We start from the raw sequence: 13,862 nt of genomic DNA on the forward strand, positions 1-13,862 counted from the left end.
GCTACAGCAATATCCCATCTAACCAAAATGTATCACAACCAAATCGATCATCGAATGCCCTTATTCTTGCTCGCATGCAACACGTATTGCTGTCCATATGTACAAGTACACAGTCCCCGCCATCAATGCCCTAGTTACTCCTCTCCCCACCCTTCGCCGCCCTCAACTCATCCATCTTCGCAACCCTCTTCTTGAACTCGTCGTACTGGCATTTCTCATAGCTATGTCTCTCTGTCTGCCCATTTATCAGCCTTTGCTCAATCCCAATCCCGATCCCTTCCCTCCAGATCCATATCCATCATCCAAATCTGTAATAGGAAACAGCGCTTACCTCACACTTCCAAGGCAGATAATACTCCTCGTACCGACACCGGTTCAGCGGGATAAGCAAGTTCGCACAGCTATCGCGGTAGGCGATAGGAAGGCGGCCTTCGGACATGGCTTCTCGTGTCGCTGCTACAAATACACAAGTTGGATTAGCAATTGAAGGTTTGAGCAATTGGGAGGGGGCGATTGGAGCTTACGAGCTGCTTTTGATTCGGTAGAGAGCCCGACGGCTGCTTTCACGGTTTCGGTGACCGTCATGGTGGATGGGTGGTTTGGGGTTGCGTGTGGAAGGCGATTGCGGTCGGTGATGGTGGTGGTTTGAGAGCTTGGTCGTTAGGAATTAGCTCAAAGCTTATGTAAGCCGCGATCTCCGCGACTCACTTTGATGGATGGATTTTGGCGTTTTCACTCGCTATTGCTATTTAAACAGATTTTTTATTTTGATTTTTACAGGTTTTGAATTTTCTACATATACACAGAAGTAAGATGGAAGACTACGCGGTTAAGTTAATGTTATTAACCACCTCTAGCGAATTTCGACTTCTCTTTCTGCAACCAGCTCAGGCTCTTACGTTCTCTCATAGTTGAGTCTTAAACATGTTTTGATTAGCTTTGTATACCATGTTGCTGCGAGCTAAGAAGGAAGACCGGCTATTAGTATTTAATGCTCGAATTTCATGTTAATTTATCCTTATGGTTCAAATTAGTGTCAAAGACTGTATCCCCTGATTCAATTCTGCATTACAAGCTATCCTGTTCTTTTCATGAAGCTGCTATTATTATGTTCTGATTCGTGCAAAAATATAAGAATATGGCTTTAATCGGATTACGTTTCTCAAGCAATGAGTTAGTGATACGGCTGAAACTATTCGGCAATCCACCTTGGAGGAGAACGTGGCGATTACAACATGGTTCCATCCACTCAAATACTATAGCACATTAAATCTCAGCAGCTTTCAACTGTCGAGTCCCAAGGAAGCCATTCATTCCTACCTAAAGACCTCATTTCGCTCCCGCCTCTAAGATCAGCTCAAGGAACTGACACTCAACCTTGAAGTCCGCCACGAGACGGAAACTTCCGATCGATACAGTACAGTCAAGTCATCCAACGGCAATGTCCGGAAACCACAGGAGACAGCCTAGGAAATCCAAACAGATATGCTTCTGTTTTATGGAATGGTTCGCGGCCAAAGAGGAAGAAGATGTCTATTCTGGTCTCGGAGACGTGAACCAAAGGTAAAAACAGAAAACGATAAAAACGAAAAACATCAAAAGAGCAAAACTCTAACGTCGTATGGTGGACAACTGTTATTTCGGTCAGACCAACCGGTGAGCCCAAGGAGGCTTTGTTTTTATTGAATTGGTTTGGTTTATTTGGGTATATATAGGTACGGAACTGGTTGCCGGAAAAAGGCTTTGATAGGCGGAGATGGATCTATATGCTATTGTCATTTGGACTATTAGGTGGTGAATGTCTCAGCTGCCTTGAAGTCATGGTTTAAATCCGAGGTCTGAATGGAAATGGCCTGCTGAGAAAGAATCACGGAAGGGCTTGTGGGCTAATTATAATCGGAAGCTTTCCGGAGAAACGGTACCGTTGCCTGCAGGACCAAAACGAAGGACAAACGCCGTCCTTGAAAAAGTCCTTGAATGGATGATATAATTAGGATATAATTCAAGGCTGGGACATATGTGTTTTTAAACTACTTCTATTGCATGGTGGCTACGGATTTGCGATAGAACACTACCTATCTATCGCCATCTTGTAAGAAAAATACACATCAAAAAAGGCGAGCTCAAGTGTAGACAACCCTTGTATTGAAGGCCAGTTAATCACAAAGTTTCCCAATGGTTTGTGATCCCCCTTCAGATAATCCACCTCATTCAAAGGAATGAATATCCGAGTGCCTAGCCTTCACAATCCTCTAGCCCTACGTACCTCTTACGCATGACTCCTCAATGAGGACACCGACAGATACTCTGCGCTCTCTGGCACACATTACGCCCGCCATCACACTGATAGCACCCCAGGTCTACTCCGTAGCACTGCCCTTTGCCGGGCGTACATTCCGCGCATGGTGATTTCCAATTCTTCCAATCTCCCCAGCCGCGGCTTTTGATTCCGATCTATATGCATATACAACCGGTCTGTTAGTTTAGTTCTGCTCGGTAGACAGAGGATAGGTATGTGGATATGTACCTCTCCAACATAAATTGTATTTTCGACTTCGATGGTGCCGAGTTCGGTTGGGGCGGCGGAGATTTGGGCTGCGAGGAGGGTGGAGACGATGGTCAGAATGGCTGAGAGCTGCATCGTGACTAGCGTTGTTGGTGGTTTGGTTATTGTTGGTTTAATTTAGTTGTTGGTCCTTTGGTTGCTTTGCTGTTAATTACTGGATTGTTTCAACACTTGTGTGATGTTGTGATGTTGTGATGATAGGAAATCATGCAGAGCAAGAGCTTTTTATATCAAGCCTCTTTGAAGATTAGATGAATCAGACCCAGTTTCTGCTGTATATTCACGGTTGTAGCTATAGTGAAATTCGAAATTCCAAACGTGAATCATTCAAGATCTATGAATAACAGGCTTGAAGTCAACCTTCACAATAACTGTTCTAGTCCATGCTGTGATTTACTTTGAGCGCAACACGGAAGGCTTACGGACTTGTTCATGAGGCCAGTTTCTCATAGGAGCGTTGCCATTTTGAAGGCCTGTCGCAGAGTGGCAATGGACTGTCATATTTAGATGTCTCTCGGCAGAAAAATAAGGATATTGACATTTGAAGCTCCGACAAAAGCACATAATGAAAACACAAGCGATAAAGTCAATAAGAGATAGCTAAGAAACACCAAGTCAGGACTGAGACTGCGAAAAGGGGTGAATGTGCAGCGTGGTCGTTGGCAATAACATAGGCCGTGGACATGTCCCTATTCTCACTCATCTGAAATTCAAACGTGACCGCTTCTCCGCCTTATAAGAATCGAGCGTTACGAAAAAAGTATATCCAAAGCTTGGTGCTTCTCGAGTTCGCACTAACGAAGCGCTGTATAATTGTCTCAATATTTATAGAAATTGAAAGAAAACATCCACCCTGTTTTAATTATCTTGATTCTATGGCTTCTACTCGATTTGCATATTTTCGCTTTCTACAAGTCTATAGGTGTCAAATTTATGCAACATAGGGCTTACCTGCTGCACTAAGATCAATATACCCATATTCTTTCATTTCCTTATCAGCACCCAACTTCTGGCCCCACGCCCCCATATCCTGCATCAACGCATCCACGTTCGCCTGTACACTAAGGTCAACGGGTTCCTGGTCTTTGCCAAGTTGTCTGATCTGAGTCCCAGCCGCAACGTTCGTCAAACCGAAATTATTGTCATCAAGCTTGATCTTAATAGCACCGGTCACCTTACCCTCCAAGATGTCCTTCGGAAGATGAGGCTCTTGGCACGTTGGGCGAGCAAGTCCCACTCCGTCGACGGTATCAAGCGCCTTGGTCATTGCCCCCACAGTCTTGAAGCCTCCAGTAACGTAGGTCTTAGTCTTCGTCAAAGGCTTAACGATTTGTTCAGCGAACTCGATGAAGAATGATTCTCTCTTCTTGGTGCTCTCTCTTTTGTGTTCAAAGGCCAACGACTCGTAGGTTCCACCAGACAGCTCAACGAAGTCGAAGCGTGCTTTCTCTAATGCCTGGCACATCTCCTTGGCTTCTGCGGGAGAGAATCCTTTGTCTTGGAATTCGACCGAGTTAACCTTCATTCCGACGATGAAGTCCTTGGAAACGCGCTTCTGAATTGCGTCTGCAATCTCGAGGGTGAGGCGTAGACGGTTTTCTAGAGATCCGCCGTACTTGTCCGTCCGACGGTTCGTTGTGGGAGAAAGAAACTGTGCGAGGAGGTAGCCGTGAGCACCGTGGAGTTCAATACCATCGTAGCCTGCCTTGTCAAGAAACTCTGCAGCATGCGCGAAGCCTTCGATGATCTGTGCGATCTCATCTGTAGTGGCGGCGTGCGGTTTGGCGAATTCCATTCCCATAATGTTTCCTATTGGTTTGATTATTACTCGCTGAGCGAATGAAGGGTTGGAGTCAAGACATACCTTCTAGTTGAACGTCGGATGCTGACACGGGGTTCTTCTGGATCCTGTTCTCGACCTGTCGACCCGGATGACTGACTTGACCAACAATCAAACTTCCGTGGGCTTTGGCAGCAGTAGCAAGGTCTTTGAATGCCTCAAATCGTGGACCAGAGTATTCTGCATCTCGAGGGATGATGGGGTTTCCCATTGCCTCTAATTGATCATACTCGATCATGATATTTCCAGTCAAGAGTTGACCAAACTGGCCTTCACCCCAACGCTTGTAGACATTGACGAGATTCTTTGAGGGGATACCACGTTTTTTGAAGTCCTTAGGATCCCAAGACGAAAGTCGTTCTGTCATAGCACCTTTCAAGAACCTGTTGCTAGCTGTCTTGCCAGAAAACTCGAATTTGAGGGGCTTGCCCAAGGGCGAAGCATCCGAGCTGTCGGAGAGATAACGGTCTGGTGCCATTGTGATATATGGAATGTGTATAGGATAGGATGGTCTAAATTTGACTAGAAGAGGAGAGGAAAGCGTGGGGGAAGTGGAAACTATGTTATATACTTTTCTACCTACCAGACAAGATACTATCTCGTACGTAATTTGAAAAATATTTATAAGCGTTGGCAAGGTCGGATTCCAGAACCGTCATGCCGCCGGTACTTGAGCATTGTGGAGAAAGAGGGGCGGGAAGTGGTCACTATACGGAATATAGAGCATATAGGAGGACCTTGTATGGGTCTGGCTAACTATCTCTGATGGTCTATCCCTTATCTCCGTGGGTGGAATGTTACTAGTCCAGGGCGATTCTGCAGAATAACAGGGAACAACGTCATATTGTCGACGCACGAGAAAATCCCGAGGTTGTTGTCAAGCAAAAGCAAAGAAAATCGATGATGGTGTTTGAAGTGGACTGCACTACAGTAGGTGGAGTGAGAACTGCTGATAAATCATGGAGGGGTGTAGTCACGTGACCGGACTAACCTCCTCCGTCTCTTTATGGTGCAGCTGTTCGGAATTCTGCGATTTCTTGGAGAAGAAGAGCTTTAATACAGAACATAGAAATGATGAGTATATAAATTCGTATTTCATTTATCAAGAGTTGAATAATTATTGTGTAGCTTACGCATTATTACGTGGATCTTAGAGTTGATTACTGTACCGACCTGCCTCTCGCAAAAGCAAGCGACCTCGGGACAACTTCGATTCACTTCTCCCCGTCTTTCTTAGAATTGTCAACACAACACCACAATTGCTCGGAAACACTGGCTCTCATGCTGCGAACTCATTCCTAACCTCTAGCAATTATGCCTGACATTGACTCCACCCCAAATGTCTCCTCATGGCCTCGCGAAGAAGAGGACAAGATACCCCCTCTCCCACCCTTCTACTCTCCCAGGCCAATTCCCGTCTCCCGCGCCATCTCCGAACTTGATCTCAACTCCCTCAACTTAAACAACCGCTCAATACCCTCTCGTGTCCCATTCCCAGATGCAAATTCCGAATCCGAACCAGAACCAGATGCCCCCCTCCCGGACCTTGTATCCCCCGCCTTCACCCCGCCATCAACACCCGGGACGTCGACGCCCTCACACCGGTCCGCCGCCCAACATATACCTAAATCTGTTCCGGTCGATAGCACAGTCGTTAATGGTGGCTGCGGACAGAAGAAGCCGAAACTATTAGACAAGCTACCGGATGTCAATTGTGTAGTACGGGCGAGGATACCGACGACCATAGGTGGGATGGAGATGTTTTTACATTTATATCAGAATAGCGAGGATAACAAGGAGCATTTGGCAATTGTGTTTGGCAATGGGATACGTAGTAGGACTCTCGACAAGCCGAGAGAAGGGGAGACGGAGATGGATAGGTTGATTAGAGGGGCATACACTGGCAGATTATATCCGGGACGGACAGCTTCAAGGATTCCCGAGAAGGGAATACCTGCTGCAAACGGGAAGCCAGAAGTGGATGAGGTGGAAAAGAAGAAAGACCCTCCTTTGGTCCGTATACATTCCGAATGCTACACTGGCGAAACGGTCTGGTCCGCACGCTGCGACTGCGGAGAACAACTAGATGAAGCTGCGCGACTGATGTCTCTCCCCGGCTCCGAAGGTGGCATCATTATTTATCTGCGACAAGAAGGCCGTGGTATTGGCTTGGGTGAGAAGCTCAAGGCATATAATCTCCAGGATCTGGGCTCAGATACAGTTGAAGCGAATCTATTACTGCGGCATCCGGCTGATGCAAGGAGTTACGGATTGGCAACCGCAATGTTGGCAGACCTAGGGCAGACGGATATCAGGTTATTGACCAATAACCCGGATAAGGTTCGAGCAGTAGAGGGGCCGAATAGGGAGATTGTGGTGAAAGAGCGAGTAGCCATGATTCCTTTGGCTTGGAAGGGGAAGGGTGGCGGGATTAGGAGCCAGGAGGTGGGGGGTTATTTAAAAACAAAGGTATGCTTTGACGAAGGAAAATATTTGAGAACTTCACTAACATACTTCAGATCGAGAAGATGGGCCACATGTTACAAATGGGTGAACAATCCTGACGACTTAATGCGCAAGAATCAAACGCGACACGAGCAAGCAGTGTATACAACAGACTATAGGAGGCGATTTATGTTGATGACAAACGGTTCTAACTTTATAAATTGGGTATGGAGTTCTCGAATTTCAGGAGTACTTGGGAATGGTATCACTGGTGGTATCGCATTTATGGAACGGCACCAAAAAGATATTACACATAGAATGCATATACCTATCATACGAAAATGTACAGAACAAGCATGTTAGGCCATGTAGAGGTGCTATCAATCAGCCTTCAAATGCACAAGAACAATTACACATTTCATATTTCACCAAAGCGACTTCGCTCTATACCTACGAGTCATGTTTCCTCTAGTTGGGCTATTCTTTTCTTGCTATTGTCATTGGCCGCAAATTACCGGCCCAGTGGCCAGGCTCATATTGGATTCCCGGTAGTCGGTCGCAAACCAAAGTCCCTCCCCCCTCGTGCTTTCCACGCGCCAAATCCTAAAAAGGACAATATTCCACCCACCAGACAAAATGAGGGGTCAAGCCCCCTTGGATCGGATCAGAAACAGCCCCCAGATTCCTTAGTCACAACCTTTATCCAACAACGCGGATGCTCCAGCTATCAGTCCTTCGGCATCGCAGCTGCACGGGGATTAGCGTGCAGTCAGCAACCCATCACTGCGAGCTTCTTATCGCAAGGTGGCTGACAGGGGTAGCTATGAGGGCAGGTGAACTCACATAAGTACTTCGGCGATGCCGTGATGACCTGTGTTCGTCCGCCTTCCTAATAATTTGAGGTTGTTTCTTTGATTTTCGACAAGATGAGTGTTGTTGATATTGAAAGGCACCATTCAACTGTTGCTGAGAGAGATGCCGACGAGTTAGCCGAGTTTGGGTATAAGCAGGAGCTGAAGCGCGACTGGGGGTTGACGCATAATTTTGGCATTTCTTTCTCCATTATCGTAAGTTTTTCTACAGGCAGAACTGAGATTTCCGACTAATTGTTGGGGTAGTCGGTTATTACTGGAATTACAACTCTCTTCGAATATGGGTTGGTTACTGGTGGCCCTGGAGGTATGTAGCCTACCGGAGGGAAAGGAAACTGTAGCTAATGGAAGTAGTCATGTCCGTGGGATGGATTGTTGTCTCTGTCTTCACTTTGATCGTTGCTCTAGGAATGGCCGAAATCGTCTCAGCAATTCCTACCGCTGGCGGTCCATATTATTGGGCAGCTTTACTTGCTCCTTCAAAGCACTCCGCCTATGCGTCTTGGATTACCGGCTGGTAGACTCCCTCTTCGCCCCCTTTTCGAGCCAATAACTCACAATTCCGCAGGTTCAACTTCCTAGGCCAAGTGGCAGTAACCACAGGAATATCCTTCGGTCTCGCAGGTCTCATCTCAACAACCGCAACCGTGAAGTCAGACTACACTCCCACAGCCGGACGAACCATCGGTATCTACGCCGCAGTCCTCGTCTCCCACGCAACAGTAAACACATTCGGTGTTCACGTCCTGCGCTACTTGAATAATACCTCCATCGCCCTACACTCGCTGGGAGTAACAGCACTTGCCATTGCCGTCCTAGCCAAAGCACCCACGCACCAAAGCGCCAAATTCGTCTTTGCAACTTTCAATGATGGAACAGGTGATCCAGGTTGGAGTGTGCGTGCTTCTCCTGCATACGTAGCAGCATGCGGTGCGCTCATGTCCCAATACACGCTTACTGGGTTCGACGCGTCGGCGCATCTGTCTGAAGAAACGCGCAACGCATCCTGGTCCGCCCCCATTGGTGTCATATCCTCAGTCGGCTTCTCGGCCCTGTTCGGCTTCTTCGTCGTTCTCTCCTTCCTCTTCTCCATCCAAGATTTCGACAACACCGTCACATCGGTCCGCTTCTCGCAGCCCGTGCTCCAGATTCTCGTCGACGTATTCGGCGACGACGGCGCCGTGGTCCTCATGTGCCTCATCATGATCTGCGTCTGGCACTGCGGCTTGTTCTCCATGACATCCAATTCCCGCATGATGTTTGCCTTTGCCCGCGATGGCGGTATCCCCCGCTTCTTCCATAAAGTCGATGCGCGCTTCGCCAGTCCCGTCCGCACCGTCTGGCTCGCTGCGACGCTGAGTTTTTGTCTCGCGCTGCCGAGCTTGGGGAGTAGTGTTGCGTTTGCGGCAGCCACTTCGATTGCGACGATTGGGCTGTATATCAGTTACGGGATTCCGATCTTGATCGGGTTGATCTACGGCGCTGAGTTTAATGCGCGCAAGGGTCCGTTTAATCTGAGGGTTTTCTCGAAGCCCGTTGCGTTTGTGGCCGTGGCGTGGATCTGCTTCATCAGTATTATATTCTGTCTTCCGACGGCGAATCCGGTTACGAGTCAGACGCTGAATTATACCGTTGTCGCGGTGGGCATTATTGCAGTGGGTGCTAATGGTGTTTGGTTGCTCTCGGCGCGGAAGTGGTTCGTTGGCCCGCAGAAGGAGATTCAGGAGGCTCAGCGGCTGGGGGTTGATTTGCTGGAGCCGGGAGCTCTAGAGCAGGCTGAGGCAGAGGCGAAAAATGAGAAGGATGTGAAAGCTTGAGTGTGGTTGGCCATTTTATTTATTCCATTTTTAATAGAGAGCGTGCTGATCTAGAACCTAGTTGGATAATCTGCTAACTATTCGATTTATAATACTGGTGGTATTACTAATTGTCCCAGACTCACTCGCCTATTCTCCTTCACGTCTCTAACCTAATCAAGTGCTTCAGCTCAAACTTCACTCAAGTAGCGCTGCCCAAGCCTTTCTTCCAATCCAATCCTTCATCCAAACCTTCCTACATAGCAGCGTTCGTGCCACGCACAAGCATTCTCGCAGAGTGAAGAATAGGGATGATAAGAGCCGAAGTAGCTTATGAACTCGTGAAAACTATTCCATGAGTACTTTGTATTGTATTAAAATTTCCTTCGTTCTCTCTCTTTTTCTCTCTCTCTCTCTCTTTTAGACGAACCAACTACTGTAAGCGAAAAGGCCTACGACAGGCAGGGGTTTATTGATTCTCTATCGAACTTCGAAGTCTTTAACACGAAGCTAGTGCTTTTTTGTGTGGTATACTAACTATTCATCCATGCCGGTCTATTCTGTTACTTACTTGAGTTTGAGGCCCTATGTATTGTATCGCTCGCATCGACGTGACGAGGAAAGTACAGCATGACAGGGAGACAACAAAGCCACAGCTATCTGATATCTCGGTGGTATTAAATGGTTGATAAATTTATTGCTTTCCACTACAGTACCATCTTTTCTTTCACTTCAGTTTCGTCCTTTCTGCCTTTGAGTCTGCAAGAATCCAATCTAACACAAGTGGTGCAGGCTAAGGTAGGTAGGTAGCTTGTACTTGTCTTTCAAATTCTCGGAACTTGAATGAACGAATCCCTTCTTTGACAACCCCCTTTCTGTTCCATCAAAGAGAATAAATGCATGACTGCAAACGGCCATCGCTCGAGGACAAAGCACGGATTCATATCCTCGCGGTGTATAAAGAACGCAGGCATTATTATCATATATTTCCCGTTTCCCGTTTATTAAATACAGTACATAAAATTTAAAATTTACCCCCATTACATTTACAGACATTTATAAATTCGCAACCCTTATTAATATCAATCATACTTTTAATTTACACACATATACATTTTACCTATTCCAGATATCTATCACACCACTCACTCACTCACTCACCATGGCCCCGGCATCAGAAGAAGAAATCCAGTCCCTCCGCCGTAAACTCTCAACGGCCAACAAAAACGTCCGGCACGAACGACGCGCCGAGTCGGATTCAAATTCCGGCGATGCATACGAGCGTGCCCTCGTCGCCCGAGACGCCATCCAAGCACAGCTCAATCTAGCAGAAGGCACCAGCAAGGCAGAGCTCCTAGCTAGACTAGCCACTACCGCTGCAGCAGCGGATCGCGAATGGTCCTTGTTGAGAACCAAAAGTTTCTCGGCGGCTCGTCATGCTGATGCGTTGCGTGCCAGAGCTGTGGTTCAGGATCAACTAGATGCTATAGAAGCAGCTGAGGAGGAAGAGGCTGGGAAAGAAGCTAACGAGACAGAGGAATCTCCAAGTGCAGAGGCAAAAGCAAGGGCAAGGGCAAGGGCAAGGGCAAAGGTAAAGGGAAAGGGAAAGGGAAAAGCCGAAGGAGTAAGGCCCCTCAGCGATTACAGTACACCAGCGCCAAACATCAACAGAGAATCCTCCTCACAACGCAGGTCTAACAGATCTTCCCGATCCATCAAACGGGAAGTCAAGGAGGAAGATGACCTCTCTATTTACGATGATAGTGGCGAAGGAAGAGCCCCAAGTGCAGGGGTATCATCCGTTGACAGCTCACCAGCGGCTTTCTTCGCGAGATCCTCATTACCCCCCTCATCCTCACTACCCCCTTCAGGACACATCATCCATACACCTTCCCCGAACATCAAGTCAGAAGACGAAAGCGATGGAAGCCTGCCTGAAACCCCATCACGTCGTGCCCCGCGTAAAGGTAAGGAGCGCGCACAGACAGAGGAGGAGGATGAACAGCCTTCTAGGAAGACGATTAAACGTGAGCTTGAAAGCCCCCGAGGTCAGAAGCACGTAGAGAGAGAAAATGCCCCTGAAGAAGATGTTGATGAACAGCCTGCTAAGAAGAAGACGAAGCATGCGCCGGCTGCTAGAGGCAGAGGCGGAAGAGGTGGAGCTGCAAGAGGTGCAGGAGCAGCACCAAATAGAGGGCGGGGCGGTCCGTCAGCTCCTAGAGGTGGTAATAATAGGGGTAGAGGTGGTGCACAAGGCGCCACAGGACGGTCAAGGGCGAGACCGGGTGCGCTGACAAATGATTTAAAGGGGTTGGCTGATGATCAAGCGGGATGGGGACCTTATTGGAAAAGATGATTGGATTTCTTTTCTTTGAATTTGTGTTTTCTTATATTGCTGTTCGTTCCTTAGTTCCGAGAAATAAATCATTTGATGCAGATATACAGTATTGCGTGCGGTAGTACATCATCACCACTTGATATTCTTAAGATCCACAGTGTATTGAACATTCCAAGGCGAACCAAGAATGCCCAGTGCCGATAGCTTACAACTTGAGCCAGATTCCTGGAGACTTGATTCTAGCAGAAGAAAAGCTACCGATGGAGTGCAGTGAGCATTTCTGTTGTCGCCGAGCCTTGCATCTATGCTCCACACTTTTTGAAGCTGAGCTGAACTGAACCATGTGACAAGAAATCGAATGCTTCACTGGAAGTATCAATTGGGATTAGAAACCGTAGGCAAGGTTAGCATTTGCAGTATCGGCCACAGGTGTAATAATAAATCATTTTCATAGACATTGTCCCAGTAAGAGACCGTGAATAAGGACAATGAAGAGTCAACTTGATCCATCATCTACATCCTGTAATTCATAGCTTTTCCCCACCCTCTTTCCCATGTAACTCGCAAAACGCCTTGAAAGTCGTAAATTCATCATCCTCGCTCTCCAGTACCACCTCAGCCGTTGCACCCACAAAGTAGACATATCCGGGCTTTACCTCCTCTACTTTGGGTCCCACACTAATCTTCCCGTTTCCAGTTGTGCAGATGAAGATACTTGGTCCAGCGATTTGCTCAAATGTAGCCTTTGCGCCTTTATTCTTGAGACTGGTTCTTACTACACTGAACTCTTCGATTGGAGGATCGTAAAGGATGGCTGATGAGCCAGAGGAATATGCATCTCGGTTTAGAGTAGCGTATGGGTAGTCCACTGGCTCCATCTTCTGCTCTTCAATTGGAGCGTATGAATAAGTGAGCATAGAAATCAACGTATTCACATCCTTGAATTTGGGGGTAAATCCAGCCCGAACAACATTATCGGATGCAGCCATGCATTCAATTATATCGCCACTGAGATATGCATGGATATCATCCGCCTTTAAGAACATGGCCTCGCCGACCTCAAGCTTGACGTAGTTGAGAAAGAAGAGGACGAAGAGCCCAATATCGCCTGGGAATTGCTGGTTGAGCCGTACAACGAGATCCGCCAGTTCTTGTCCATTGTTTGAAGGCCCTCCACCATCAGCGAAATCAGCGCCTTCCTTTTCCGCGGAGGCTATCAATTCCTTTGCAGCTTGTTCAACATTCTCCTTCTTCGAGTTCATCAGGGAACCAAATGCCTTTTGTAGGGCTTTCTTGTTTTTCTCCTCGTCTTCCGGCTTCTCTGAGGCTTCTTGACCCTTCACTGCTGATTTGAATGTTTCGACTTCTGACTCGCCCACGAGTTTCTTGAGGGATGGTATCGTGGTCAGAAAATGAACCGTTTCTGCCAAAGGCCGGAAGCCGCAGAGTCCATCGAAAGGTGTGATAGCAATTGTCATCTCAGGTTTGTGATTGTCGTCAGGGTAGTTCTTCGGGTCCTTCTTATGCAGTTGCTCGGCGAGTTTCTTGTTTGGATGTGCTTGTATACTGAGTGCCTTGCCAATAGATAAGACTTTGAACAGGAACGGCAATTTGTTTTCGAATTTCTCGCTGATTTCGGTGGACATGAGTGCTTGGTTGTCTTGTACGAGGTCGAGGAGGGTTCGCTTGGTGGCAACATCTTTCGAAGGGTTGGAGGGATGCGTACCCATCCATAGCTATTGCTGTGAGCTGTGTGCAGAGATTTATCGAATGTAATGTACCTCTGCATATGGCTTTTCTTCTTGGATGGAGAAGTTGTCGGCTGGGGTGGCAGCAGCGAATTTTGCGGCGGCTGATTCTTTGCCTACTTTGCCCCAGTCGTAGCTGTTGACTCCGCATTGGAGTCTGATCAATGGGACTTGCATTGTGATGAGTGGAAGAATGAAGTCTTGTGAATAGCTTCAATTTGAGATATTGACTGCAAACCAAACAAGAAAGAAGAGGT

General features: G+C 47.3%; 5 protein-coding genes across 5 annotated transcripts; 2 read left to right on the plus strand and 3 right to left on the minus strand.

Annotated features, from left to right (window-relative positions):
• Positions 1–130: 130 nt before the first annotated feature.
• On the minus strand, positions 131–585 carry LHYA1_G000911 (NADH dehydrogenase [ubiquinone] beta subcomplex subunit; the record flags this gene model as incomplete). The annotated part of the gene is made up of 3 exons (XM_031145900.1): positions 131–235; positions 332–456; positions 525–585. The coding sequence occupies 3 exons, from the start codon at positions 583–585 to the stop codon at positions 131–133; spliced, it is 291 nt and encodes a 96-aa protein (XP_031008504.1).
• Positions 586–3,497: 2,912 nt separating this feature from the next.
• Positions 3,498–4,884, minus strand: nadA_3 (NADH-dependent flavin oxidoreductase nadA; the record flags this gene model as incomplete). The annotated part of the gene is made up of 2 exons (XM_031145901.1): positions 3,498–4,375; positions 4,431–4,884. 2 exons carry the CDS (start codon positions 4,882–4,884, stop codon positions 3,498–3,500), a joined length of 1,332 nt encoding a protein of 443 aa, XP_031008501.1.
• An 836-nt stretch (positions 4,885–5,720) lies between these two features.
• Positions 5,721–6,970, plus strand: rib1 (putative GTP cyclohydrolase-2; the record flags this gene model as incomplete). Its single annotated transcript, XM_031145902.1, has 2 exons — positions 5,721–6,875; positions 6,926–6,970. The coding sequence occupies 2 exons, from the start codon at positions 5,721–5,723 to the stop codon at positions 6,968–6,970; spliced, it is 1,200 nt and encodes a 399-aa protein (XP_031008502.1).
• Positions 6,971–7,777: 807 nt separating this feature from the next.
• On the plus strand, positions 7,778–9,540 carry BAT1 (Amino-acid permease; the record flags this gene model as incomplete). Its single annotated transcript, XM_031145903.1, has 4 exons — positions 7,778–7,918; positions 7,970–8,030; positions 8,078–8,240; positions 8,292–9,540. 4 exons carry the CDS (start codon positions 7,778–7,780, stop codon positions 9,538–9,540), a joined length of 1,614 nt encoding a protein of 537 aa, XP_031008507.1.
• A 2,844-nt stretch (positions 9,541–12,384) lies between these two features.
• Positions 12,385–13,815, minus strand: pmi1 (Mannose-6-phosphate isomerase; the record flags this gene model as incomplete). The annotated part of the gene is made up of 2 exons (XM_031145904.1): positions 12,385–13,593; positions 13,639–13,815. Coding segments are annotated over 2 exons (1,386 nt in total), but the record flags the coding sequence as incomplete, so codon positions are not given.
• Between the last annotated feature and the right edge of the window lie 47 nt (positions 13,816–13,862).

Source organism: Lachnellula hyalina (genome assembly GCF_007821495.1).
Source record: "Lachnellula hyalina strain CBS 185.66 chromosome Unknown contig00015, whole genome shotgun sequence".
In the NCBI taxonomy this organism is placed as follows: domain Eukaryota; kingdom Fungi; phylum Ascomycota; class Leotiomycetes; order Helotiales; family Lachnaceae; genus Lachnellula; species Lachnellula hyalina.